At 36.2% G+C, this 27,128-nt stretch overlaps 2 protein-coding genes across 2 annotated transcripts; one reads left to right on the forward strand and one right to left on the reverse strand.

Moving 5' to 3' along the window:
• Window positions 1-4,434: 4,434 nt before the first annotated feature.
• LOC120071740 (short-chain dehydrogenase/reductase 2-like) lies at window positions 4,435-7,386 on the forward strand. The gene is made up of 4 exons (XM_039024118.2): window positions 4,435-4,968; window positions 5,462-5,720; window positions 5,962-6,156; window positions 6,743-7,386. The coding sequence occupies exons 1-4, from the start codon at window positions 4,877-4,879 to the stop codon at window positions 7,136-7,138; spliced, it is 942 nt and encodes a 313-aa protein (XP_038880046.1). The 5' UTR covers window positions 4,435-4,876; the 3' UTR covers window positions 7,139-7,386.
• Window positions 7,387-9,208: 1,822 nt separating this feature from the next.
• Window positions 9,209-26,561, reverse strand: GUT1 (Exostosin family protein). The gene is made up of 4 exons (XM_039023122.2): window positions 26,033-26,561; window positions 19,677-20,065; window positions 19,312-19,553; window positions 9,209-9,943 (listed from the first exon to the last, which is right to left on the reverse strand). Exons 1-4 carry the CDS (start codon window positions 26,136-26,138, stop codon window positions 9,430-9,432), a joined length of 1,251 nt encoding a protein of 416 aa, XP_038879050.1. The 5' UTR covers window positions 26,139-26,561; the 3' UTR covers window positions 9,209-9,429.
• Between the last annotated feature and the right edge of the window lie 567 nt (window positions 26,562-27,128).

Here is a 27,128-nt window from a genome sequence, read left to right on the forward strand (position 1 = left end):
ACACACGGATCCTTACAAATTAACTTTGAAATGTAAAAGAAAGCAGTAAACAGAGGCAATCATCCCACAAACTCCATTAATTCACATCCACAAATACATATAACACTTAAACGCAATGTAGTTATGCTTAAAACCCACCAATAATGTAAATGCAATTCAATACATCAATGGAATTTGGAATATCAGAACAACCTGGATTTGATACCAATTGAAGGAGCTCTTAAACAAGATAATCATTGAGCGGAAGCAAGATCGTTCCAAACCCGTTGTGAAAGAATAAAGCATTTACAAACAAACAACAATAGTTATGCATCATATAGTAAATTACAACATGCTTTTAAGTTAAAACCAACTAGGATCAGGTGACATGCCTTTGAAGAAATATTCTTTGCATATTCCCTCGTTCAACACCCATCACGCATCCACACAAACTTGATCAAATGCACAATGCAACGAACAAACAGTGAGAATCACGAACTATCTGATCCTTGAACACAATCGAGTAAGACTCGATCCCCGACCCTCGAACAGAAACACTCGACACTACCAAGAGGCTACCTTGGTATTATCGGTGTGAGAATCCAGGAAGTATGGGCTCTATGTGGATTTGGTAGAGGGAAGGAGGAACTATACGAATGAGTAAGTGGGAGAATAAGAAAGTCTATCGTATAGACTTGGTACTCGATCATTGGGTAATGAGGAACTATCGTCTAGCAAACTCGATCACTTGATGCTTGATCGTTCACTCTCTCAAAGGCTATCGTATAGCTCTTTTCTGTACCCGATCGTTATGTCTTTTCATTCTTTGAAAATTATAAACAATTTTCCTTTTATCCTTCAGTTATTGAAACTGATAATAACTTCCCACTATTCACGGTTAAAGGAGAAAATAATAACCAACCAAACAAGTATCTTATAATTGTTTTATTATAAATAAATATAATAATTAATTTATCATATTATATTTATAGTCTATAGTTTTAATATCACATCATATATAATATTGAAACCATAGTTCTTTTTCTTCTTCATAACATTTAATATGAATCACATTTATATTAATTCCTCCGATCAATGTATCTAATACATCAAATCAATTATATCACATATAATTGAATCAATTTGATCATATATAATCAAATTCCCTCATGTTAATTTGAACACTTCAAACTAACCCAAAAATTGATTCTCAACATGAATCCATTGAGCTACCAATGGGACCTTATGGACCTATAGCTTAAAGCTTCAATGGTACATGAATAACTAACTAAACTCTTTAATCACGAGATCTACCATCCATTAACTGTCAAGCATTCCACTAAAGACCGATAGTTGCATTTTTCGCACTACAAATATATTTATGTGTCCATTCGATATAACCAATCAACAGTACGATAACCCTTCACAAATCACTCATAAGTACAGCTGGGCCAATTTCCCTTTTTCCTCTGTAATTACATCTAACTCCTTAAGTACCACCGAATCCTCTAATGAATAATACATCATAGTTCTACTATGAGTGAACACTTCTCGAGCCATGAGAAGGTGTGGCGCCACATTGTTCAAGCCCCGAAATCAGCCCTTAAGGGAGTAATTTATCTACTTACCCTTGCTTCGGGGAAAAGTCAATTCCATCTTGTGTAGCTGAGTTCCTAGCTCCCCAATCAGACGAATCCCCAAAGTGGTACGTTCGAGTCGGTGATCTGGTCACTCGCACCCATGCAAATCAAAGGACCACCCTCATAGGCAAAAGTTCCCAACTCACTCAGGATTGAGGTCATGTTACCTATGGTCATCCTAGTGAAATGAAAGTCTTTGTCATGAACGACATTATATAACGAGACTAAACATTTCGTGGTCCGGTCTTATACAAACTCCTTTGTATAGGATACCTCCATTAGCATGTCTCCACATGAATGATCAAGATCAGATCACTTGTAGCACTTTACAACATTTGTAACATCTACAAAGCGGGTCTTAACCGTAATGTTACCAGGATAAGGTATCCCTCCTTTATCTTTTTACTACAAACCATTTAGGTTATTACTTAAGGCATGATCCACTTGTATGTCTCTACATACATGCTTAAGTTACATAAAATAACCTTGGATCTTAGTTTATTAGATTGAGTAAATGCTTATAAAATAACACTTATTTTATTAATAACAATATGTTTACAGGGTGTTTACAAACTACGAGACTATCAGGAGAATTAGGACACCAATCCCAATAATATCGTCTCAAGATTCACTAGACATATTTCGTATGTTTTACCATACACTGAGAAATCATCCATGAAAATTTTCACTAAATCTTCAAGATATTCAGAAAAGATAACCATCATACATCTCTGAAAGGTGCTTGGAGCGTTGCACAGCCCGAAGGGCATGCACTGAAAAGCGAATGTCCCATAGAGACAGTGAAAGTCGTCTTTCCTTGATCTTTTGGTGCGATCATAATTTAGTTATATCCCACATAGCCATTGAGGAAGAAAAAGAATTCATTCCCTACTAATCTATCCAGCATTTGGTCAATGAATGGCAAGGGAAAATGGTCCTTTTTAGTAGCTGCATTCAGCTTCCTATAATCCATGCATATCCACCAACCTGTGATTGTTCGCATTGGGATTAGCTCATTATCTGATTGGGGACTACGGTCATTCTGCCTTTTTTTGGAACGCATTGTGTAGGACTGACCCAGGTGCTATCAGAAATTGGAAAAATAATTCCTGCGTTCAACCATTTAATGATCTCCTTTCTAACTTCTTTCATCGTAGGGTTGAGCCTACGCTGATATTCAACAAATCTTCCTTTTCCTTCCTCAAGTCTGATTTTATGCATGTAATATGATGGACTGACACCTTTGATATCAGCGAGGGTCCATACTATAGTCTTGATATATTTCCTCAGAACCTTCAATAGAGCAACTTCTTTTTCTTCTAGGAGAGTAGTTGAGATAATGACTGGTAGAGTGTCATCTTGACTAAGGAACGCATATTTCAAGTGGGTAGGAAGTGCTTTTAATTCCAAAACTGATGATTGTTCAAGCGAATGCTTGATTTTGCCTTCATGATCTTCCAAACTTAATGGTTCAAAATTCTTCTGTATCTCTTTCACCGCATAGCAAGATTCAATTATTGCGGTTGCTTCATCTTTCAATTCCATTTCTTCATCAATTTCAAAATCCAGCCGCAATGTCAATCTTCTTCCAAGTCAACTGCTCCGCATGCGTTGATCTCGTCAGGGAATTTCATCGCCTTTAGAATGTTGAACTTCAACTTCTGGCCATTGACTTGCATAGTAATTTCTCCTTTATGCACGTCAATTTGGGTCCTTCCTGTGGATAGAGAGAATAAGAAATTCTCTAATTCCCAGTTGGTTGAAGATTGACAGAGGCATAAGACTTTGAGACACACAAGGATGAAAGAAAACAATTTTTATATTTTTCATGGGACAAAAGACTTCGAAATTTTTATAATAGATTATGTAAATATAATATATATTAGCATGTATATACTAAATATTATATTGTATTATATACATATGATTATAAGAGATGTTAACGTGTATGAATATGCAATGTATGTATTCCTCCATGATTGTCACTCATAAATAATTGGCACTCATAAATAATTGGCACAATATTTATATAACTGCACAGTGTGAGATAATATCAAATATGAAGTATGTACATGCTATTATGAGTTATGATATCATGAACTTTGAAAATGGATAAAAGCTATAATTTATACAATGTACTAATCGTGTAAACATCCTAACTCATTTTAGCAAATAGACAGTAGTATATCAATTAAGAATCTTGAATGATATATACAAAGATACATAAAATGCATTTAAAAAGAACATATCCATCATATACCGAGAAATTAAAACTAATACTGTGGAATTGGATGAACATTTTCCTTCAAAATTTATATGGTGAAAATACAATGAACATTACTATAAAATTTACCCATTATATACTGTTGAAATAAAACTTGTTGGTTAACCAGAATAGTGGTTGGAACTCGACGACTGTGGTGGTCCAACTGGGCGATGATAGTGGTATGAATCTTGTCAAGTGTAATAAAGAACAAGAAAGTGTAAAAACAAACTCGAGAAGATCTAATCAAAAATTGTTTTGAAATGGACCAAAAATTATTCCTAAAATCATGCATTTTTACTAATACAATTAATACTTTAGGTCAAGCTATCAAATCGTAATGAAAATTGGTGTTATTAAAATAAAATTTTATTAATAAATCAGTTATACTAAACTTGAATCAGTTTACGTTTTTTATTACATATTTAGAAGTGGGTCTCATATATCCATACAATGCAGATTATAGGTAAACAACACCAATAATAATAAAATAAAATCTCTTCTTTATATTACTATTGATTTAAATTGAGTGGAATTTTATTTACATACCTATTAAAACAGTAAAAAGGTATACGCGAAGAAAAAGGAAATCTATACCGATTGAAATGCAAATTAATTTTGCATATCAAACGAGAAAAGAGGGGGGGGAAAATGGTAAAACGGTTATTATAATGTAATCATTCTTAGGCAATTAGAATCGGTTGGGCAGGTACCGAGAATCATGGGGGGTTTGACCCAAATTATGGGGAAAGCTATGGTGGTGGTTTGTGGTTTTTGTTTTCCCTGTTTTTAGATGTTAATCGTTTCACAGAAGATGGCATTCCTCGGATCCGCCTTGCTTGTAGTGAAGACCGAATAGGGAGATATAGAAGGGTCATCGTCGAAATTAACTCTCCTCCTTCTCCCGCCTCTAACCCTAACCAGCTAACGCTAGATTCCTTCTTTTCTTTTGTTTTTAATCAGAAATTTCAGAATCAGAAAGCCCCAAACGGAGATGGGCAGGAAGGAAAGAGCCAAGGAACGAAGGGAAAAGAGAATGCAAGAAATATCCCTTCTCAGGACCATTCCTTACTCCGATCACCAGAGGTCTGAATGCATTACTGACAGACCTTGTTCTTTTAGCATCTACCCTTTTTTTGAACGACGATTTATTGGAAACACATTTCAGCGCACGCATTTGGTATTTATTGGTGTTATTCTCATAGTACAAGACATCTTCATTTCGGTTCTGTAATATTTCTCTTAGTCTTTTACCTTTACCAGAAATTCCTTTTTCTGTATTGTTGCGTGCAACTGAAACCGAAGAGGTACCATAATTCTCTATCCACTCGATAACAAATCCTTCATTGCTGTCTCAAAAAAGTAAAGGGGAAAAGAAAAACTTCATTGCAACCACTTTTCTAGTATTGTTCTTGCGTTTTCTTTCTTTAGTCTCGCCTTCAGATGGCGTCATTACTAAGTGATATTGTACTTGTCTAGCTCTTCATCTGTCTCATTTGTTTTTTTCTTTTTCCTTATTAGTATTTGTTTTTTCTGGACAATAACCAACGCCCACTTTTTATGTTTCTTTGATCTACAGGTGGTGGTCTACTGAAACCATTGCCGTGGTTACGGGTGGTAATAGAGGAATTGGATTTGAGATTTCAAGACAATTTGCAATGCACGGAATGACCGTGATCTTGACTTCAAGAGATGTTTCTGTTGGCATTGAAGCAGCTAAAGTTTTACAGGAAGGTGGCCTGAATGTTGCCTTTCATCAACTGGATGTCTTGGATGCTTTATCCATCAAACAATTTGCTGATTGGCTGCTACAAAACTATGGTGGTTTGGATATTCTGGCAAGTTAATCTTACTCAGAACTTTTCTTTATATTGGCTTTTTTTAATTGGCTAGAAAGAAGAGTACTTGGATTTTGCAAAGTCTGGTCCAACTTTCACAAGCAACATGTAGAATTCTAACTAAATATTGACTTCAGACAAAGGCAACGGTCCTTGAAATCTTAAAGAAAGAATTATTGTTCATGTTGATTTAGATGACATAACTTCCAAATGCCCCATCTACGTGCAAATATGTTTGCAGATAAATAATGCTGGAGTCAATTTCAATCTTGGGTCTAGTAATTCTGTAGAGTTTGCTCAGATGGTTATTGCCACTAACTATTACGGCACCAAAAATATGATTCAAGCTATGATCCCCTTGATGAAACCTTCGTCTGCCGGTGCTCGCATTGTTAATGTCAGTTCGAGGTTGGGCAAGCTGAATGGCAGGCGAAATGTAAGTTGTTCTTGAAATCCTTGTCTTCTCTATTTCATGGGTCGAGTGGAGATGGGGAAGAAATGTTGGGGCTGATATTATAATTAGGTTTGAATAATTGTATCTTGTTTTGTGCAACTATTAAAATTCATGAGAGGAAGCACGGGCAATAGGGTATTTCAGAGAAAAGATCTTTTGAAAATGCATACAGTTCTTTTTTTTAATGAAAAATTTAAGAAATTAGAGCTCTTTGTTAACTTGTAAATGATCATGGAGAGGAATGAGCATTTTTAAAAGGAATTTCCAGATTCCTTGTGATTTTTTTTTTCAATTAAAAAAATAAAGAAAGGGGTCTTTAAGCGCTGATGGAACTGTGCTTCATAGAATTTATTCTCTCTTTTATGTGGATTGATGAGCGCCCACTGACATTTTCCATTGTGCTGTTTTTCTGTTTTTTCCTTTGCTGATATTATTTCAAGTAGGGTTTAGTTGTAGGGCTGTCTGCCCATGCATTCTCAATCGGTAGTGACTGAAATTATATATTTTCAGAATTTTGTTATTCTAATTTTGCATTTTTCCTCTCTATTATTTTGTGGTTCCATTACAGAGAGTGGAAAATGTAGCATTTAGAGAACTACTAAGCAATTTGGATACACTCACAGAAGAAGTAATTGATAGGATTGTGTCTACTTTTTTGCAACAAGTAGAGGATGGAAATTGGGAAACTGGTGGGTGGCCTCAGTTATCAACTGACTACTCTGTATCAAAACTTGCAGTTAATGCATACACCAGGTTAATGGCAAAAATATTTGCCGACCGACCCGAGGGTCATAAGATTTATGTGAACTGCTACTGCCCTGGTTGGGTGAAAACTGCTATGACAGGGTTCGCTGGGAATGTTTCAGCAGAGGAAGGGGCTGACACTGGCGTCTGGCTTGCCTTGCTTCCAGATCAGGCAGTGACGGGTAAATTTTTTGCTGAGCGACGGGAGATAAGCTTCTGAGAGAATTAGTCTGAAGATGAAAGCAGGTTTGAAGATAAATTATCCCCAGCAAGCATGAAAGAGAAAACAATCCACTAATTTTGGAGGTTGCGAAATCGTTTGTGCTTTAAGAGCTAGAAACTGTGACGCGGAAGTGACTTATAAGTTAAACAGCCTTAAATTTTGTTTATATGAAACCTTGTCAAGCACTTCCATTATCGAATCTCATCCCTCAATTGGTATGGTAATTAATATTAGCTTTCAAGCAATAATTATGTCACAAATTAAATACCTGCGTCGAGAATAAGTGGGGTTAGATCAAAGATATGCATGGATGGCTAGGAACTTCAGACCATATAGAACGAGTCTCTTAATTTCATAGAAGTGCGATCAAAATAGTTCTCTCGTTTCAAAGACCGTACATGGGATTACTTGATTGATGGCTGCATATTGAGGTCACCGCGGCCTCTTGTTTCGGACATTGATACCTTGCACAAGGTAAAAATTCTTCTAAGCAGGTACAAGTGTATAAGCGAACTCGACTTTCGACATGAAGTAGATGATAAATCTTCTTGTCCCAAACCCCTAATATTTATTTGATTTGGTTGTTTAACAGGAACTTCAGCCTTGTGTATTAGTTGTGCTTGATAGTTTAATTTGGTTTTGATCAAATTGCTCAATTAACTGGATCCGATTTATTTCGTTTGGTGGATTATATTTTGGTCAAATAGTTTGTCTGATTTCAACTTGGCATTCAATTTAAACAGTTTCAATTTAGTTCTTAAATGGTCTGAATTTCCTTAAAAAGCATCTATCGGGTTTTCTCTGGAATCTTGGGATTGTAATTTAGAAGGGTGAAAGTAATTTCTTGGAAATTCGGTTGTAAAGGACACATTTAGAATATATGAAGAGGTTGGTGAATTAATATTCTTCGGATATTGAATATCTTTTTTAGAAACTTTTGAATTTGGTGCCATTAACAAATACTTATCGACCATAGTTAGAATCTTTAAATTTTAGGGAAAAAATAAATTTTGACCTCGTTTATTCGAATAAATTGGACATGTATCATTATTTTAATAAGGGAAAATAATAGCATTTGTAGCATAGGGGTAAAACAATTGCAAATATAACACAAAAATAGGTGAAAGATTAAGTCCGATCATTTTTTCTTAGCCCACCAAATGAAAACCCAAAATCCTTCTCAGGCGCTTTTTTTCCCAGTTTTTTCGAATTGAAAGCCATTTAGTCTACTGGGAATTTTTTCCCCATTCCCTCATTTCTGGCCTAATTAGGGAATTCCCACCCAATTATGGGCAGATCCAGGAAATAAACATCTTTATATCTATTATATTTATTATTTGTCAAAGTAATAGTATTTAAGAATTAAGTGAGATCCCCAAAATAAATTAATATATTATTTGATGACATGTCAAATAATAAATGGAAGCAAGTAATATTGGAATACTAGAAAATTTTCCTATAACTGCTCTTTTTTTCCCTTTTATTAAAGACACTCTACACCTTGTTTGACTTAAAGGTTAGGAAGTTTTTAAATCCATAGAACCATAACTCATTAACATTAACTCCATGACTTATCATATTAGTTTTTGTGGGAATGTAATTAACTGATCAAAGTCATACAGTTGTTCAATATATATATATATATGGCATCAAACTCTCTTAGGAGGTGTTTAAGCCCCAACTTGAAGTTGTAGGGTGGGCTATTATAATCCACCCCATGTTTGGAGCTCCAAATATTAATAGTTGTGTTAATATCTATTTATAACCTATTCAAAATCCCTCTTTGTTACGGTGTTTGCTAATTCCTACCTACCTTCTCCCTTTTTGTTAGACTACCAAATACAAACTATTATATTTGATTGTTAATGACAATGTGCTACTACAAAAAATACAAACTATTACAATCCAAACTAGTCTGGATTGGATGTAGACTATTATAATCTACAAACTACAATAATTGCATACTATATAATAATCAACTCAACACCTCAAATGTCCAGATAGATTTCAAGTATTTGGGAGTTCACACAAGCTCGTTAATCACTCACAAAATCAATAAATTCTAGATGCATTAAGCGCGAAAGTGCTGTTATTAAATTCTAAATGCATTAAGCGCAAAAGTGCTGTTATTACAGATGATATGACAAACTTCCTTCCTAGTTTGTTCCTTAGTACCAAACATATGTAACGCTGCAAACGATGACTAGCTACTGACGTTTTGTATAAATAATTTTTTTTTTTTTTTTTTTTAAAAAAAAAAAAACTTTTACTATCAGAGACCATAAATTTTACCAGGGCTTCAGGTCACCCACCGGACCTGCGGTCCAATTTAGAATCTTCTCACCGGCCGTAAGGTAGACACTCCTGTCATGAGGCAACTTACGGGCAAGTCCATTCAGGACTTGGTGAAAAGCATCTCCAGGTTGAGCAGGCTGTGGAAATAACATTGCTTGTTTCATGGAAGGATTTGCTAACAGTCTCTGCTTTCTCAATATCATTTCAAGTGGGATGGACGTTAATATTGTGTCCAAGTTAGCAACATCTTTCTCATCTAAAAACACCCCAATTTCTTCCCAAGGAATTGCATCTGCGAAGGGCAGAACAATGTCATCCGCTATGATAACAGGGATGCAACCAAATATCACAGCCTCAACCAATCTAGGGCTCCAAGGAGCCCATCCAAGCGGGCAAAGACAGAACACAGCTCGCTGCATGTCCTCATAGTATGTAGTTGGATGCTCCGTTGATATATCAAAAAGAGGATTATCCTTGAAGTTCTCCCATACTGCAGCTCTTGCACCTCTGTTACATTAGAAAATAAGTTGGGGCCAGGGTTAGTAAAAAATCATAGGAATATGACATGGAACCTGCTTCAATTTCATCTTTTCAAGCAAAATTCATATTTTTATTGACTCAATCCACGTCTCTAAAGACTCTGTTATTCATCTCCCCCCAAATGGCTACAATATAGCGCCGTGAGGAAAAAATCTCTCACTTCTACCGTAGAAAATAACAAAGAAATTAAAAGAAAGCAATAAATCTAAGAACACAAGAATTTACTTGGATAACTCCCCTATTGGATAAAAACCACATACCATAAAAAAAATCTACTATGTGAAAAAATTGCTACTATCACACAAAAATCTCCCCCTAACCCCAATTACAAAATCACTCTCTTTAAAGCTTTTGTCAACTCACACCCTTTTTTTTTTCCCACTCTCAAAGTAGAAAATGCAAGAGAGAAAATTTAATTAGCATACATAAGCTTAAAGTTTTTGCTAATTGAGGTATCTAAAAACAAAGGAGATAGGATCTTTTTATAGGGATAAAGCTCATCCCCTTCTTCAAAATTAACGATGAGGGATTCAAAACCCACAACTTGTCAAAAACCCCAACAAATTCTACCTTGGCAAGATGTTCGAAGAATCCACATCTTTTAAAAAATCCATTGTCTTCCCGACAATCAAAATTTCCAACTCAGAGAATTATAAATCGGTCCACCATAAAAGAGTGGACCATTTGGAATACCATCTTCCAAGAATTTTCTTTTTCATCACATGTCGATAAACATTGCAAGTATTTATTTTTTTTTATGAGAACCTTGCTGATATTTATGATGCAACTTCCACCTACTTGGCTCACCTAGAAGTCCTTCAGCCATCAACATAACCTCCACCACACATCTTACATAACTGCCAAGTCAATGCCTTGTGTGCAAACTTGTGGAATCGCCAACATCACGTCCTCTATCATGGTAAAGTAGTCATACCACGTGGATGATCTTCTTCAGAGGGAATCACTATCTTTCTTGATGAGAAAGACAATGTTAGCATCTAACTCGGAGCCTTTTGACAAACCTATGTTATTAGGACAATTCTTTTTCATGTGTCCAGACTATCCACATTCCCAGCAAACTCTTTTTTCTTACATTTGCTAGCAACCAGTGTGGAATTCTCTTGTGAAGTATGCACTTCACTCTTCAGTCTTTTTTCTTCTAACAGAAGTTTACTAGTAACCTCAACAAAATCTACAGTTTATTTCCTATACATTAAGATTGGTTTCATGTGTCCATCAGAAGGAGGAAGTGACCAAATGAGTTGGAGTGTCTTATCTTCATCTTTTGTCTTCACTTTTATCACCTCCAGCTCAAAAACGATACCATTGAGAATACTCAAATGATTTTAGATTTTTGTACCTTTCACTATTCACAACGTGTGAAACTGCTCTTCGATACAACCGATTTGAGATGTTTTTTGCCTGATGCATTGCTTCAAGCTTCTTTCAAAGCTATTTGGCTGTCAAAATTCCATGTACATTTACAAGAACAGTTTTAGCCAAATTTAGTCTGATTGTACTTGCAGCTCTCAAAACCATCTCCTCCCAATCTTCATCGCTCATACTAGACTTCATGTTAATTAGTATGTTGAGTAAGATTAAGTGTAAGTTCATATTATGTTTGTAGGAAAGCTTAAGAAAGATTGAGGAAGGAGGAAAATGTTCTAAATGTCAAGATGGAAAGCTCTTGGGTAGTAAAGTATGTAGACACTTAGTAGGAAATTTTGGCTAAGTGTGGAAGCTAAGAGTTGGCCTCATGCGTTGAAGATTGTTGCCAAGGGTGTGCGGCAGCCATATGCCTTCATTGAGGTTAGCTTGAGCGCAAGTTGGGAGTAGAGGCAAGGAGTAGGTGCAGCAAGTGTTGGCCGAAGATGATTCCATGCATTAAAGCATGGGCAATACGCCAACCAAGCCCATGTTGAGATTCGATGGGCATGGATGCATGCGCCGCATGGCAAGGTTGCCTAGGCATTGTGGCTGTGGGCGTGCGTTGGTTAGGCGAAGAGGTGCATGAGGTAAGGCCATGCGTTGATCTTGAGACCGGGCAATGGGTGCAAGTGGCGCTGAGGCATGCACTGGCCAAGTAGGTGTATGCGTCCAAGTGTTGTCGTGTGATGGCGAGTGTGAAGAGCCTTGTGTTGGGGATTAAGAGAAGTTTTCAGCTTAATCACTGTTGGTAATGGGCCAGCTGTCAAGATTATGGGAGTAATCCTACTTTGTGGGCTAGCTGGCATTTTAAATGAGTTGAAGCATGCAGTCCTCACTATATAAGAAAAGCCTCAGTTCATGATTTCAGTTTAGCCCATTTACTCGTGCAAAAGAAGTGATTCTACAGCCATTTGGACGGGTGATGAGTGTAATTGATGTCCCTGGGCTGCCAGAAGAAATCTCCTAAGGAATCAAGTTGAATTTGAAGAATTCCTCAAGAAGGTCAGGCTCTCGGGTGAATCTGAGCCAGAGGTGAAGATTGAAGATTTCCGGCCAGACCGTGAAGAATTTGAAGCTCAAATTTTAAGGTAAGCAAGTTAAGACATTTTTAAACAAGTTTGTAGAAGGAAATTTCCCAAGATAAAGTCTGGAAAACAAGTTATTCGAGCTCAAAGTTAAATCTGGAATTTTTGGTTTGAATAAGCAGGCAGCTGCTTAGGTTGAACAAGCAAGTAGTTCAATACGAGCAGACTATAGGCACGCGAGAAGGCAAGGTGCGTACAAGGTGTTGAGAGCGCAGGGCTACGCTGAGGGACACAAGGCACTGCACGAGTGTGAAACAAGGTTGTAAGCACAAAGGTTGCGCTATGGCCACCAGGACGCACGGTGACGCGTTGAGACGACATGCGTTGGCACATAGTGATGGCTTGTGGCCACATAGCCTAACCATTTGATCCAAGGAATTCTCTAAGTGTCGAACGCGTTGGTGAGTGATACATTGGTGGGCATGCGCTGGTTGATGTTCTAAGTTAATATTAAGCTTGTTTAAGTGTGTTAGGCTCACAAGGGAGCTAGTGACATTAGCTAAGGTTGTTTACCAACTTCACAGGATAAATGCCCATAGGGGAGACTACCAATCACAAGGAGAACGTCCAAGGCTGTGAGTGACAAAATTCAAGTGACAAAATTAGTGAACGCATGATTTATGAAAAGCTATTAATATGTGCTTATGTTGTTGGCTTTACAAATGGGATTTCCAAGCAAATTAGTTTTCTAACGCATGCTTAGCTTAAGTTTTATGAAAGCATGATTTCAGTACTTCTATTCTTATGTTCAAGTAGCATGCATTAGTAGTTTCAAGCTATATAATAAAAGATGTTTAAGCATATGATTTATGTTGCTTATGCTTTCAGAGTATGCTTTATTTCAAAGTATGAGTTTTATGATGATTACAATTAACCCAATACTGAAGAACTTTGAGAAGGTATCTAGGCCATAGTACCTAAAGTATGATGGTACTTAGTTATTACCACGTGCACGTAGGTAGTGTTGGCGTTGGTAGTGTTGAGATTACTCCACATCAACTAAAGTTTGACATTGAGGGATTGAGCAAAAGGGTTCCCTCTCAACTAAGGATTATGATGATTATGTTTTCAGAGATTCTATGTTTTCAAAAGCTTTAAGTACGAGTTTGCTTGGTTTTCAGTATTAAACATGATATGTATGTTTTTATAGTCACTCACTGGACTAGAAGCTCATTCTTTCAAATGTTTTCCTTTTCCCCAAGTGGTGGTCATCTCCCCAAAAGTTAGCTGCTTTGTTGCTCTACCACTCAAGGACTCAAGAAAGACCTAGGTATTTATTCTGTGAATGTTTGTACATGTGTGTCGTTCATGCTAGGGACTAGTAAAAAATGTTGGGACTCATTGAACTTTGTATCTGTAAGTATGATGTAAATATGTTGTGTGCTGAATCCTGATTTGTGTTAAGTTTGGTTTGAGTAACCTTAGCATGTTGTATGTTGTGTATGGTTTTCAAGGGTTCTCTAAACAGGTTAAGAATGTTAGTTAGGCAGTAAGTGCTAAAAAAGGGTTGATAACTGTTGCCGTCACATTCTTTTCTGGATTAAGAGAGTGTGACACACACAGCCAAACAAAACTTGCAAGGAAAAAAACTTAGCCTTCTTAAGGATCTTAATCCTCCAAAGTCCATTAAAGAGCGAATCTCTACTAGAAGAGTGATCCAACAACAACCTAAAATCAGATTAACAAGAGAAACCCTAGAAAGGATTAGGACTCCAAACGCGAACATCCCTTCTTCCCAACCTAAAATTGAACTCATCAAGTAAGACCAACAAAGACGCAACCTCCGTCATTTCCCTATTGGACAAAGGACGATGAAAACCAAAGGAGAAAGAAACCAAGCTCCCAAACCAAATCGAGAAAGTATAAACAGAATAATTTTTGTAAAAAGAGAGATGATATGAGCGAGAAAACACAAAGCAAAGAGGTCTATCCCCACCCCCATTGAACTTCAGAAAAGATACATATCCTTACCATCCCCCACAACACAAAGGACATGAAGGGAGGAGGGACGCAAAGAAAAATATCTTTCCACAGATTCCGGAATGTATCTTTAACCCCTTTAGACAGCCTTTTAAATGGATGGGGTCGTGCTTACTAGCAATAATCCTATGCCACAAAACTTCAGGCTCAAAGGAAAAGTGTGAAAACCATTTAGCCAATAGAGTTTTGTTGCGTAACCTTAGATTTTTAAGCTCTAGCACCCCCTTGTTCATTGATCTCATGAGAATCTCTCCCTTCATCCACCCCATCCCAGAGAAAATCTCTCATGAACTTTTCCATAATCTTACACACAAAATTAGGGGCACAAAAAAGGGAGAGATAATAAATGGGGTTGCCACTCAACACTGATTTGGCTAAAGTAAATCTACCAACTTTGGAAAAGAAGCTCTTCTTCCACGAAGCTAGTCTCATTCTAATCTTTTCAAATGGAAAATCCTAGAAAGAAATAGCCCTCAAATTCCCCCATGGGGAGACCCAAGTAAGAAGAAGGAAAGAATCCCACTTCACAACCAATAGCACCCGCCCAACTCCTCAATTTCACATGATCACAATTGATATCCAAAATTTGACACTTGTTCCTATTAATTTTAAGCCTTAACATAGTCTCAAAGAATGTTTCATGTATAAATTTAACATATATGAAAGTTAAATTTGTAATTTCTTCAATTTGAATGAATTATGTTTGATTTTTGTCAAATAATTTCATTGAGTTAAATTTGACAAATATTTCAATTTTGTATTTATATGATTTTATTTTATTTCGGAGAGAAACTAAATTGTTGGCTTATAAATGACTTGTTTTTTAATTTGTTGCATCTCATTTCAAATTGGAGAATTCCTTTTTTTCTTTTTTTTATCTTGAGTTGAGTTGAGAGCAAGTATCCAAGAATTATGCCAGATCGAAGTAGTTCAAGGTTGCAGTTCTATCGGAATTAGTCGTTGTATCATGTTGAGACAATTGTAATCTGCTTGCAGCCATGCAGAGCGAATAATTGTCTTCAAGATAACCGCTTATCAGAACTGTGTCTCGACTACCTTTTGAATCTCTATAAGCTTTTGAGGTTTTTATAAGTTTTTAATTATTTCAATTTATAAACCTTGTTATACCATCGGCCTTACTTTTGAATATTATTATTATATACAGTGTGTGTACAGCGTACTGTACCTAGTTGAGGTGTAATCAGTTTGCTAGCGTATTCAATTCTTATATATCATTTTCTCCATCAAAAACATCCACCACTTCAATGTTTTGTAATGTAATTTTGGCAAAGCATGGCATCTACCGATCCCATTTAGGCTCAATAAGATCACATTTCCAGTACAATTTTAACAGACATGTATCTACCCTCCTACTGTTTTTTGTTCAAAGAAAGAAGTTTATAAAAACAAACAAATAAACAAAACAAACAAACAGACAGACAAGCAATTGAAGGATACCTAAACATGGTGCATTAAGATAGATTTTGTTTGAGGGTTTTTATTTTTATTTATTTTTATTTATTTATTTATTTTTCTTTTAAGATAAGAATCTGTTTGAGGGTATTTTTAGAAGACTGTTCTGCAGATTAAGGAACTACTCTACTTAGGTGTATTTTTTAGGAACTGTTTATATTCTATTTTGATTAAGTTACATTTGAAAAATAAAGAATAAAAACTGAACAATTAACTAAGAAAGTATTAAATATATTTTTTTAAAAAAACAAGTCTAATTTCTTTTTAAATAATTATTTCAAATAGTAAAACTACTGAAAATATTTTCAAGTATAGTAAAATGTCACTAACTATCAATGAAAGACTGCAATAGACTACTATGGACATCTATCGACATAGATCTCTATCGTGGTCTATTACTGATAGATAGTGACATTTTGCTATATTTGTAAATAAGTTGACTCATTTTCTTTATTTGAAAACAACATGATGTAGCTTAAGAGATGAAAGGAGAAAATCTCTAATAATAAAATAAAAGTAATTATTATGAATCAAAAGTTGCTAATACAAGAAGACAATCTCTCTATTTATAGAAAATTGGAAAGCAAACTAATCCTAATTCTAATTAATCAAAGAAACTAATCCCAATTCTAATAAACCAAGGAAACTAAAATCCTTTTTCTAATCGATCATGGAAATTAATCCCAATCCTAATCAATCAAGGATTTGACCATAATACCCTAACTTATCCTAATCCTACTACATCATTCTATCCCTCCCAAAAAAAACTCATCCTCAAATTTTAAAACAAAAATGAAGATAAAAGTAAAAAAGTAAGTCACTCGAACGGACACATCTCTGAACACTAGGCACCAATAACAACCAATTTTCACGAGCCACACCAATATATCAAATATTTGATTCTTGAAAGGGAAAATTATTTCTACTAATACCATCATCAATGAAACCAAGAATTAAGTTGTAAAAATATGTAGACTCCTCAAGGAATGGAGGAAAAAGATTTTCAATTTTCTTCAAATTAGGTTGCCCATGAATATCTTTTTCTTCCACACTTAAAGAATTCACATCCTTCCCATATTTCCTCTGATATAACCTTGATCTTGGTTGTTCTTGAACAATTCTTGATAAATCTTGGACATTTTTTGCATACCATAGGTGTTGTTGATTCTCTTGTTGTCTTTCTTGGTGGTCAAGGCTAATTTCTGCTCTGCAGTGGAGGTAATTGTGATTGGTTGTGTAACTCAGTTAATTGATTTGACCAAATGAAAACATTCTTTGTAGTGGCTTCATCTTCTTCGACACCTCCGTCGTTGATTTCATCGATTAATACCTCATCATCCAGTTCGAATTGAGCAACCTCTATGTTAGTCCCATCGATTTTTTCTTCTTCCAACACAAACTCCTCTTCGATCTTTCTACCTTTCTTATTCAACTCGTCTTCAATTGATTTTTTCTTTTCTTCTACTCCGTTCATTTTTTGCGCAATTTCACAACCCACGAGTTCTTGATTGAGTGACTAAATGTGATTCTTGATGGTTTCTTGAAAAATCTTGAAGATTATAATTATATCTTTCTTGAATTTTTTCCATAAGAACCCGAATTTCATCTATTCTCTTTCGAAAGTCCTCTTGATAGATGTTTTTATTTGAATATTTCTGTTTTCTTGAAAATGTTTCGACCTCCGAATTTGTGTTGGAATGATTCGTGGGTGTTCTTTGATGTTGGTGATAATAATTTCTTTCACACTCTGAATCATTTTCTGAATCATCTAATACCCAATTCTTACGTCAATTTCTTGAGAAACTGGTTTGATTGGATCGTCAGGCTCCTTTTTGATAATGTTGTCTTGTTATTCCATTCCAAACTACATTAGAATCTTTATCGGAATCGCTAGAATCACTATAATCACATTTCAAATGTGGATAATGATAGGTTCTTCTAAATCACTTGAATCAAAATTCCAACACTGCTTTTGGGAGGAAATTTGACTTTCTTGCCTATAAAAACAACTATATTTTTTCTTCGTCTTCCTTGATCAGTAATAGTCCATTCTTACAAAATCTTGAAAAAAAAATAAATCTCAGTATCTTCTTTCTTTTCTAAAATTTAAAGGGTCCCCCTATATAGATGTGGATTGTTTAACAACGAGTACAGCTTATGAAGCTTCCTCTTGCGATCAGCATCGTCAAGAGTTTCCCGATCTTCCACCGACGGTAGTCAACGTTGGCCCAAATGGCTGCTCTGATACCAAATTGATGTAGTCTAGGATATAAAAGGAGAAAATCTCCAATAATAAAATAAAGGTATTTATTATGAATCAAAAGTTGCTAATACAAAAAGACTTCTATTTAGAGAGTTGGAAAGCAAACTAATTCTAATTCTAATTAATCAATAAAACTAATCCTAATCCTAATGAACCAAGAAAACTAATCTTAATTCTAGTCGATCATGGAAACTAATCTCAATCCTAATCAAGGATTTGACCATAATACCCTAACTTATCCTAATCCTACTACATCACAACACTTTCTCTTTCTACAAAAGTTGTGGACAAAACTTACTAAGCCAAACAAAATTTCCACATCAAATAGCTAGTTTTTGTTTCTATAAATAAAGGCAAATTGCAAACGTCACCCCTAGCGTATGGTGGTAATTACAATCACACCCTCAAATTTTCAATCGAAAAATTGGGCACCTAAACTTTAATCAGTGTTAAAATTAGACCCTCAAGCTTACAATAATTGTAAAAATTGGACCCACAAATGATAAAATTTGAACTCTTAAATTTGTACAAATATACAATTTATAAATTATGTAAGTTTGAAGGTCCAATTTGACTCAATTTTAATATTTATATAATTTTTAGGGTTGAATTTTTAAATTTGAAAGTTTAAGGGTACAATCGCAACTACCACCATACTTCAGGGGTGTTTTTGTAATTTGTCCGGTAAATATATAAAACAGCTTGCCGTGCCCTTTTAAAACTGTCTATGTCTATTGCCTATAATTTTGAAGACTATTTTGAAAGATATATTTGTTATCATGTTCTGATTTCTTCTCCGAATTCATTTCAAAATATAACACAATAAACTGTTGGTCATACTTTTCTAAAAGTAATTAACGGTCGTACATGTGCTTAATTCTAACAAAACACAGGAAAATAGCAGAACATCAATTTTATTTTCTGCTAGTGTTTGTCCTCAAAACGATATATAATAATTTACCAAACAAGAATTTTACTTCAAAAGTTTGTTTTTGATGTTATAAAAAATGAAAAATGTTTTAACATATGACTTTCCAACCGACACTTAAGCTACCTTACGTAATATCCAGCGCAGGCATTTTAAAAAGTAAGCTTATTAGGAATACCTTGCGTAATAACCACCTTCTGGATCATTTCCAACATCATAGAATAGCCCACGAAAGTAAACAAAGATGGACCTAGGAGTTTTTTCAGGAATGAGGTGGGCGTGCATTTTCTGAGGAGGAGCATAAGGAGGAATTGTAATTGATCCCTCCTTCAAGCAAACATGATTTCGTTGTCCAAAAGTCTGAACCAAGGTAGCACGTTGTAGCAAAGGAAGTATTCCTCTTTCAATTGCCTTCTCTTCCTGCAAGAGTCTAATATGTCAAGAAAACAAACGCCAAAGATAATTTAACGGGAAACAGTTATATAGCAAAGGAGATGGAAAAGAAGATAAGGAAGAAATAAAATGTGAAAATTTTTGGCTTACTTGATAGTGGAAGCAAGCTCCAAAATCGTGGGGCACGACAAAAAAGTGATCAGCCCCTTCTGTCCGGTTCCAGTAAGGCCAATTTGAAGAAATAAGTTGTATTGCACTTCTCATCATTCGAGGGGACTTAAATGGCAAAGGGAGACCATTTGGAGTAAGGTCGCAAGTTGTATAAACTGGAGTATAAAACCAATCAGCTTCTTCAGGGTTAAGGGTTCGAACAGGACTAGTTAAAAGAAAGCGATGCATAAAGATCTCAGCTGCGAACATGTGATTAAGGCATCTAGGGTCTTTCTGGAGAATTTTCTTGTTGTATTTGCTAGGAAGCTCATAGACAAACACCTTCAACCTTCCCACAGGATTATCCTCCAAAACATCGCCAGCACTGCCTACATTGGCGTAACCAAGCATAGTAACTTAAGAACTTTCATGCCAAGTAAACACGTTAAAGACTGATTAAAAGTTCTTTAGAGATCAACTCCAACACAGAAAGTAGTTGTAAATTTTAAGAATACAAATGAATGATGTTGACATCTTAAGACCTAGGCAGCTAAGACCATCACATTAAGCGTAGACAGCTCATTAGCGAGGTAACATCATGCTGTTAGTTAGTATCCTTATCAGTTATATTTGGTTGTATCTTTGTCATAGTGTTGATTATTTTCTGTTATACACACTGTAAGTCTTTAACAATTATTAGAGCTATTAGCTCCGTTTGTTAAATTCTTTTTTCTATTTTCATATGACACCTGAGAGTGTACTGCAAAGAGAAAAAGGCAACAACCCAAGGGCATGGGAAGAGATTGCCCCCTCCCAACAAACTATGTACATAAGGACTTCCAGTCAAGAAGAATCAAAGAAATGGGAAATTAGGAAAAAAATTTCTGTTGCTATGGCACCGCCAAGAGGCTAAAAGCTACACATTGCCACAAAAAAATCTACTTTAGAAAATATTTTTAAAAACAACCCCAAAGAGTCTTCATCTTCTTATTTAACCTCTAGCCGTTGAGGACTTCCACCAACCAAACATCAATTAATTAATGGAGACAAATGGACAGCTCAAAGCATTACACAAAAAGTCCCACCCCTTCTTAGCCAAACAATAGTTTCTTTTTCACAAAAATAAAACTATTTATTGAATAAATGAAAAGAGACTAATGTTCAAGGGACACAAGCTCTAAAAAGCATCGAGATGAAGAACACAACATAAGAAAATACATAGAAAGCATGCCTTATAAAGAGTAAACAAATAAAAGCTAAGATAAAGAACACCCATAGGAAATTTTGATAGTAACTTGGGCAATGCAAAGCAGGCAAGAGAGAACACAAGACTTCAAGAAGTATCTAAGAATCAAACATCGCTTCAAAACTCCAAGAGACAAAAAGATCACTCCAAAAGACAAACTACATACATATTGCAAAAGGACTGCTAAGAGGAGGATGTTAGACATCCAATAATCAAGACGTACAAGGGGCTGGAAGGGAATTTTGCAAAGCTGAGTTAGTTATTGGTCAGGTGGAGGCACGTGATGTATGTTTTGGTGAGTAGCATTTTTGGGGCTGTAGGGGTTATGTAGGGTTTATCATTTTCCTTATTTTTTCATGCTTTCATACTGGCTATGAATGGTTGATAACTTGGAAAGAACAGCTCTCTCAAATGACCGTGGAACTTATTGCTCTGTTGGTGTTTTGATAGTTGAATCTATATCGTCACATTGCGACTCTCTGGAATTATCTCGATTGTATTTGGATATTTGCTCTTGCATTTGAGAATGTTTTGTTTTGCAGGTGGCTGGTATTGGATACTTTAACATAGTGGTATCAGAGCACGTTCATCTTGGGGTGAACACAGAAAATGGCACAACAGCAAATGGAAGAATGATTGGATGCAAATGAGAAAGAGATGAGTGCACTCAAGGAAATAGTGTTGAACCTGAGTAAAAATGTGGAATTACTTACAGCGGAAGTCAGAGAGATCCATCGGGAAGCTATGAACAAGATAGCATTGCCGAAGAAGAATCGAGAGGCATCCATGGTCACAGCCAGCTCCTCACAGAGACGGAAGGTTGAAATAGGGGAGATGAGCTTAAGGAATCACTGCCAGCAGGGGAGAACGAATCCATGCCATAGGGCAAAGAAGGCAGTGACCCGAAGAAATTCAAAAGGTTGGAAATGTCGGTTTTCTTATGGGAATATGAGATGCGTGATTGTTTAAAGCAAAGAGGTGTTTTGAGATTTATGAACACACTGATGCTAAGAAAATCAAATTGTTGGTTATTAATTTTGAACACGATGTCATTGATTGGTATCATTGGGCACACAATCGAAAGAACTAAGAAATTCAAGATGTGGGAGGATTTGAAAACCAGATTGTTTGAACATTCCAGTCAATGCAAGAGGGTAGTTTTTGTTCCCGTTCTTGCAATTAAACAGTAGACGACTATGGCAGCATCGATTTGAGACTTCCTCGGCCCCACTATTGGTTCTGGCTGACAACGTGTTAAAGAATACTTTTCTGAATGGATTTTTTCCAACCATCAAAGCACAAGTCATCGGATGCGAACCGGTGGGGTTGGAAAGTATAATGAAACGGGCTCAAATCGTGGAAGACATAGAACTAGCGCTAAAGCTGGCCCCAGAATTAGAAGGACCTCAGAGTAATATGGGAGGTCCAAGAAAGTGGGTCTAATAAGCCCAAACAAAGAGGGAAGTAGCTCCAATGAAAAAGGCAACATTAAGGCCCAAGAGAATTCAATTCGTACATTTTTTATACCTGAGAAGGCCCAAGCCCACGTCAAGAGCATGTGGTCAAGCGATTGTTTGACGATGAATACAAGAGGACACGTGAAAAAGGACTTTGCTATAAGTGTGACAAGAAGTACTTCTCTCCGACCACCATTGTAAGATTCACAAGGCTAGAGAGTTGAGGGTTATGTGGGCTCGAGAAGATGATAAAGTCCTTTTGGAATACAGGGAATATGACAACATTGTTAAGGCTACCAGACTTGAGGCCAAAGACCAGGCTAAGTAATCGTCCAAATTGATCCATGGGTTCCCTTCTTTGAGAAGGATGAATGTGAAGGTAGAAATAGTGAACAAGAAAGTCTTGTTGCTCATCCATTGTGGGGCGGCCCGTAATTTTATTTCACAAAGTTTGGTTGAAGAGATGCATCTGCTCATTTCAGAAACTTCGAATTATGGCATAGTGATGGGCAATGGAGTTGTGGTGAGAGGAAAAAGGGTAATGTAAGGTAGTTTTGATTAGCCTATTGGAGATAACTATAAAGTATGATTTCCTCCCAATGGAACTCAACAACATCGAATTGATCCTGGGGATGTAGTGGCTAAGGAAACAAGGGTTCATAAGGGTGTATTGGGTCACTCTCACCATAACATTTGGGAGAGGGAAAAATAAAGTCACGTTGAAATGACCCTAAAAATGTTAGCAAGTACTTGGGTGAAGAATGATGAAAGGTATGTAGTCGAATTGAGAGAGCTATCTTGGGGGAACATATCAGTAGCGAAGGGAGTAGTGAAAGGAAGATAACGACACACAACTAAAAAAGTTTAGAGCCTTATTGGACAAATTCGACAATGTGTTCCACCTTCCAACTCGGTTACCTTTGAAATAACCACTGGACCATCAGATTCAATTGAAAGAGGGAGATAATCCAATGAATGTGCACCCACACAAATACAACCATACCTAGAAAAATGAAATCGAGTGCCTAGTCAGTGAGATGTTGGCTTCAAGGATCATCCATATTCCATCCAAACTCTTGTCCATTTTCTAGTCTAGTACTGCTGGTTAAAAAGAACAGGACATGACGTTTTTGTGTTGATTATCAAAAACTAAATAAAGCGATGATTTTGGATAAATTTCCCATACATGTTATTGAAGAGTTGTTGAACAAGTTGCAAGGGTCTTCCATGTTTTCTAAGCTCGATTTGAAATTTGGGTATCATATTAGAACGAATGAAGGGGATATTTTGAAGACAGCCTTTAAGACCCATAAGGGTCACTATGAGTTCTTGGCGATGCCATTTGGTCTTATGAACGCGTCGACAACCTTCCAATCCCTTATGAATCAAGTTTTTCACTCTATCCTACGTCACTTTATGTTAGTTTTATTTGACGATATTCTAGTTTACAACCCCGACCATTATTCACATATAAGACGTTTGGGAGTGGTGTTGAGCATTTTGTGCGATAATTCACTTTACCCAAATCGCAAGTGTGTGTTTTGCAAAGACCGAGTCTCTTACTCGGGGCATTGGGTCTCTAAACAAAGGGTGGAGGCAAATAAAGAAAAAGTACGAGCAATGCTGCAGTGGCCTATTCCTCGCACAATAAAGGAGTTAAAGGGGATTTATTGGCCTCACGAGGTATTGTCGCTGTTTCGTTAGGAATTATGGGACCTTGGCAGCCCCCCTAACTCAATTATTGTAGAAAGATGTCCTTGGGTGGACAAACGAGGCAACAATGGCTCTCAAGAAATTGAAACAAGCCATGGTCACCCTACCTGTTTTGGCCTTACCAAACTTCAAGGTTTCATTTATCATCGAAACCGATGTCTCCGCTTTTAGTATGGGAGCTTTATTAACACAAGGACAACGTCCGATTGCTTATTTTAGCCAAAGTTTATCTCCTCGGGCTCATCTGAAATCGGCTTATGAAATCGGGCTCATCTGAAATCGGGCATCATTACCTTTTGCACCAAAAGTTTATCGTGCAGACCGATCAACGTTCATAGAAGCACTTGATCGATCAACAGGACATACCTCTGAAATTTCAGAAATGGGTTACAAAACTGTTGGGTTTTGATTTTGAAATACAATATAACTCAGGGTTGGCGAACAAAGCAACTGATGCTTTGTCCCAAATTCCAGCGGCAAGGCTAAATGTCACTATAGTGCCTTCCATTATTGATGTGGATGTGATTCAATAGAAGGCCTTGAATGATCTAGAGTTGGTAAGAATTTCAACAAGCACTAGAAGCTGACCCATCGATGGTATCCAAATTCACATTGAAGTAGGATAAGTTGTTTTATAAAGGTTAATCCTCTCTTGGACTTCTTTGTTACTTCCTACGATTCTCCATACTTTCCACGCATCAATTGTTGGGGGCCATTCCGGATTTTTGCGCAAGCGTTTGACAAGCGAATTGTAGTGGAAGAGTATGAAAGGAGACGTCAAAATGTATGTGGAGCCTTGAGTGATCTTCCAAAGGAATAAGTCAGCGGCAGTATCATTCCAGCTGTTAGCAACGTCTAACCAGATTTGGGAGCACATAGCCATGCATTTTGTGAAAGGGTTGCCAAATTTGTTCGAGTATGATACGACATTTGTGATGGTTGACAGGCTGAGCAAATATGGTCACTTTATAGCTGTTAAACATCCTTTTTCAGTAAAGGTTATTGCAGGGTTGTTTATTAAAGAACTCTTCAAGCAAGACAATAATTTGAAACTATTCCCCGTCTCCAATGGCAAAGAAGACAAAACATGTTGGGAAATTTCAACCAAACTTTACTGATTGTGCACACATCTTCTAGTACCAATTTCTTCAAAACAACTATACAACAATTGAGAGAGATTCATTAATGCTCCTTCAGATCTTCAAAAATAATCTTCCTTGAAATTGCTTTAAAAAAAGAAAACAAGAAAAAAAAAAAGAACCGGCCATTAATTGCAACCTCAGATTCTCGAATAAGAATCATGTCAAGACAATGGTGATGCAGAAACTCTTCGGACTGATTTTTTCCGAATTATTTCCCAACCCTCTAGTTTTCCAGAATAAAATTTTAATCGGATCACGAGTAAATTTACTGAAAAAAACAACTAACACTTTCCTTCAATTTCACGCATTGAAGACCAATGATCTCAATTAGGGATGAAAATTTACTTGGAATTAAAGAAGTAGAACTATTGGAAGTTTCTAACAGCTTTGTAACTTTTTTCTTGTTTGTCTACTCAATTATATGGAGCCGTTTCCGACTTTACGACTCCTATTCCAACACGAATATTCAACCCAGATCAAGAACTTGTGCATAACCGTGCTAATCTTTCCTTTTAAACAAGGATCTCTAAATATCTAGCCAGACAAGGACGAGAACCCGTTAAAATATCCAGAAACCTGTAATCGGTGATAAAGCCAAGGAAATAGGGGGAATAGGCCAATCATGTCAGGAAGAAATTGTTTGACTGTATGATAACAAATTAACGAATCAAAGCTTAATACCGCAAAAACACAAGAAGAAACCACAAGAAAAGGAATCAGAACTCCAGATCAGAAAGAAAGGTAACAAATAAAGAAATAGTACAAATTTTGTAGAAGAGCGAAGTCACGAGATCCTACCTGATATTCGTTCAGTGTGTTGACTCCTTTCCCGTGCGACTGCATTAGGTGTAGTCAAGAAGGCAGCAAACAGAGGAACGAAGATAGCCCAGTTTAGACTATTCATTTCTGCAAGATACCTAATGGATAAATGTATACTAAAGAAACATGTATTGTTGAAGGGTGTATTCGTTTAAGAAGAAGATGGCTAGCAGTTGAGAAAAATTCTGAGACAAGCAGATGAGCTGGCCAAGAACGATTCTTGTGAACTGTGAAGACGGACTTGCTGAAGAAATTAGATCGCGAATTTACTTCAAAGGAACATTTGATTGGTAGACTATAGGAAGCAGCCAAATTTAGGTTCCAAATAAAACGACCAAGGAATGATTGCATTGGCGTCCGGTCCGGTGGTAAGTCTGCATCCTGTAAGCGTGATTAAATGTCAAATTAGCGTTGATAAAAGAAAAATCGTCAAAACCACGGATATTTGAATCTATTTGTTAAAATAGAGCGAATTTTTTGTGATAATTAATTTGAGGAAAAAAAGTGTAAAAACTTTGTAAGACGCAACCCAATTTATCCAAATTTCTTTAATTGCTTGTAAATACGCAATTCAATAATGAGTTTTTTTTTTCATTTGCTGTCTAACCAACTCGGAGTTTCTCTTGTGGCAACTCAAGCAACTTTTTCTTTTTGGGATTTTTTTGGGCACTTGCAAAAGGAGTAAAATAGAATACATTAATTAGGCTCATAGTCACATTATTGTTGTTTACAAAAATGACAAAAACACAAGTCAATCCACATGTAAAATGTCACGATATCCTAACTATTAATATACATTTGATATCCCTGATACATTTGATATACTATTGATATACATTTGATACACTTGATACACTTCTAATATATACTTGATAATGATGTGCTTAACCGATATACTTAATATACTTGTCAATTGAGCATTTGTTTATACTGCTGGTAAACTTGATACACTTGACTGATATTATTGAAAATGATGTACTTGACTGATAAACTACTAATAAATTTGTCGATCATTCACTCATTTATATTATTGATAAACTTAATACACATGATTGATATACTACTGATAAACTTA

The sequence above is a fragment of the Benincasa hispida genome, chromosome 2 (genome assembly GCF_027475165.1).
Source record: "Benincasa hispida cultivar pf3 chromosome 2, pf3_genome.v1.1, whole genome shotgun sequence".
Lineage (NCBI taxonomy): Eukaryota > Viridiplantae > Streptophyta > Magnoliopsida > Cucurbitales > Cucurbitaceae > Benincasa > Benincasa hispida.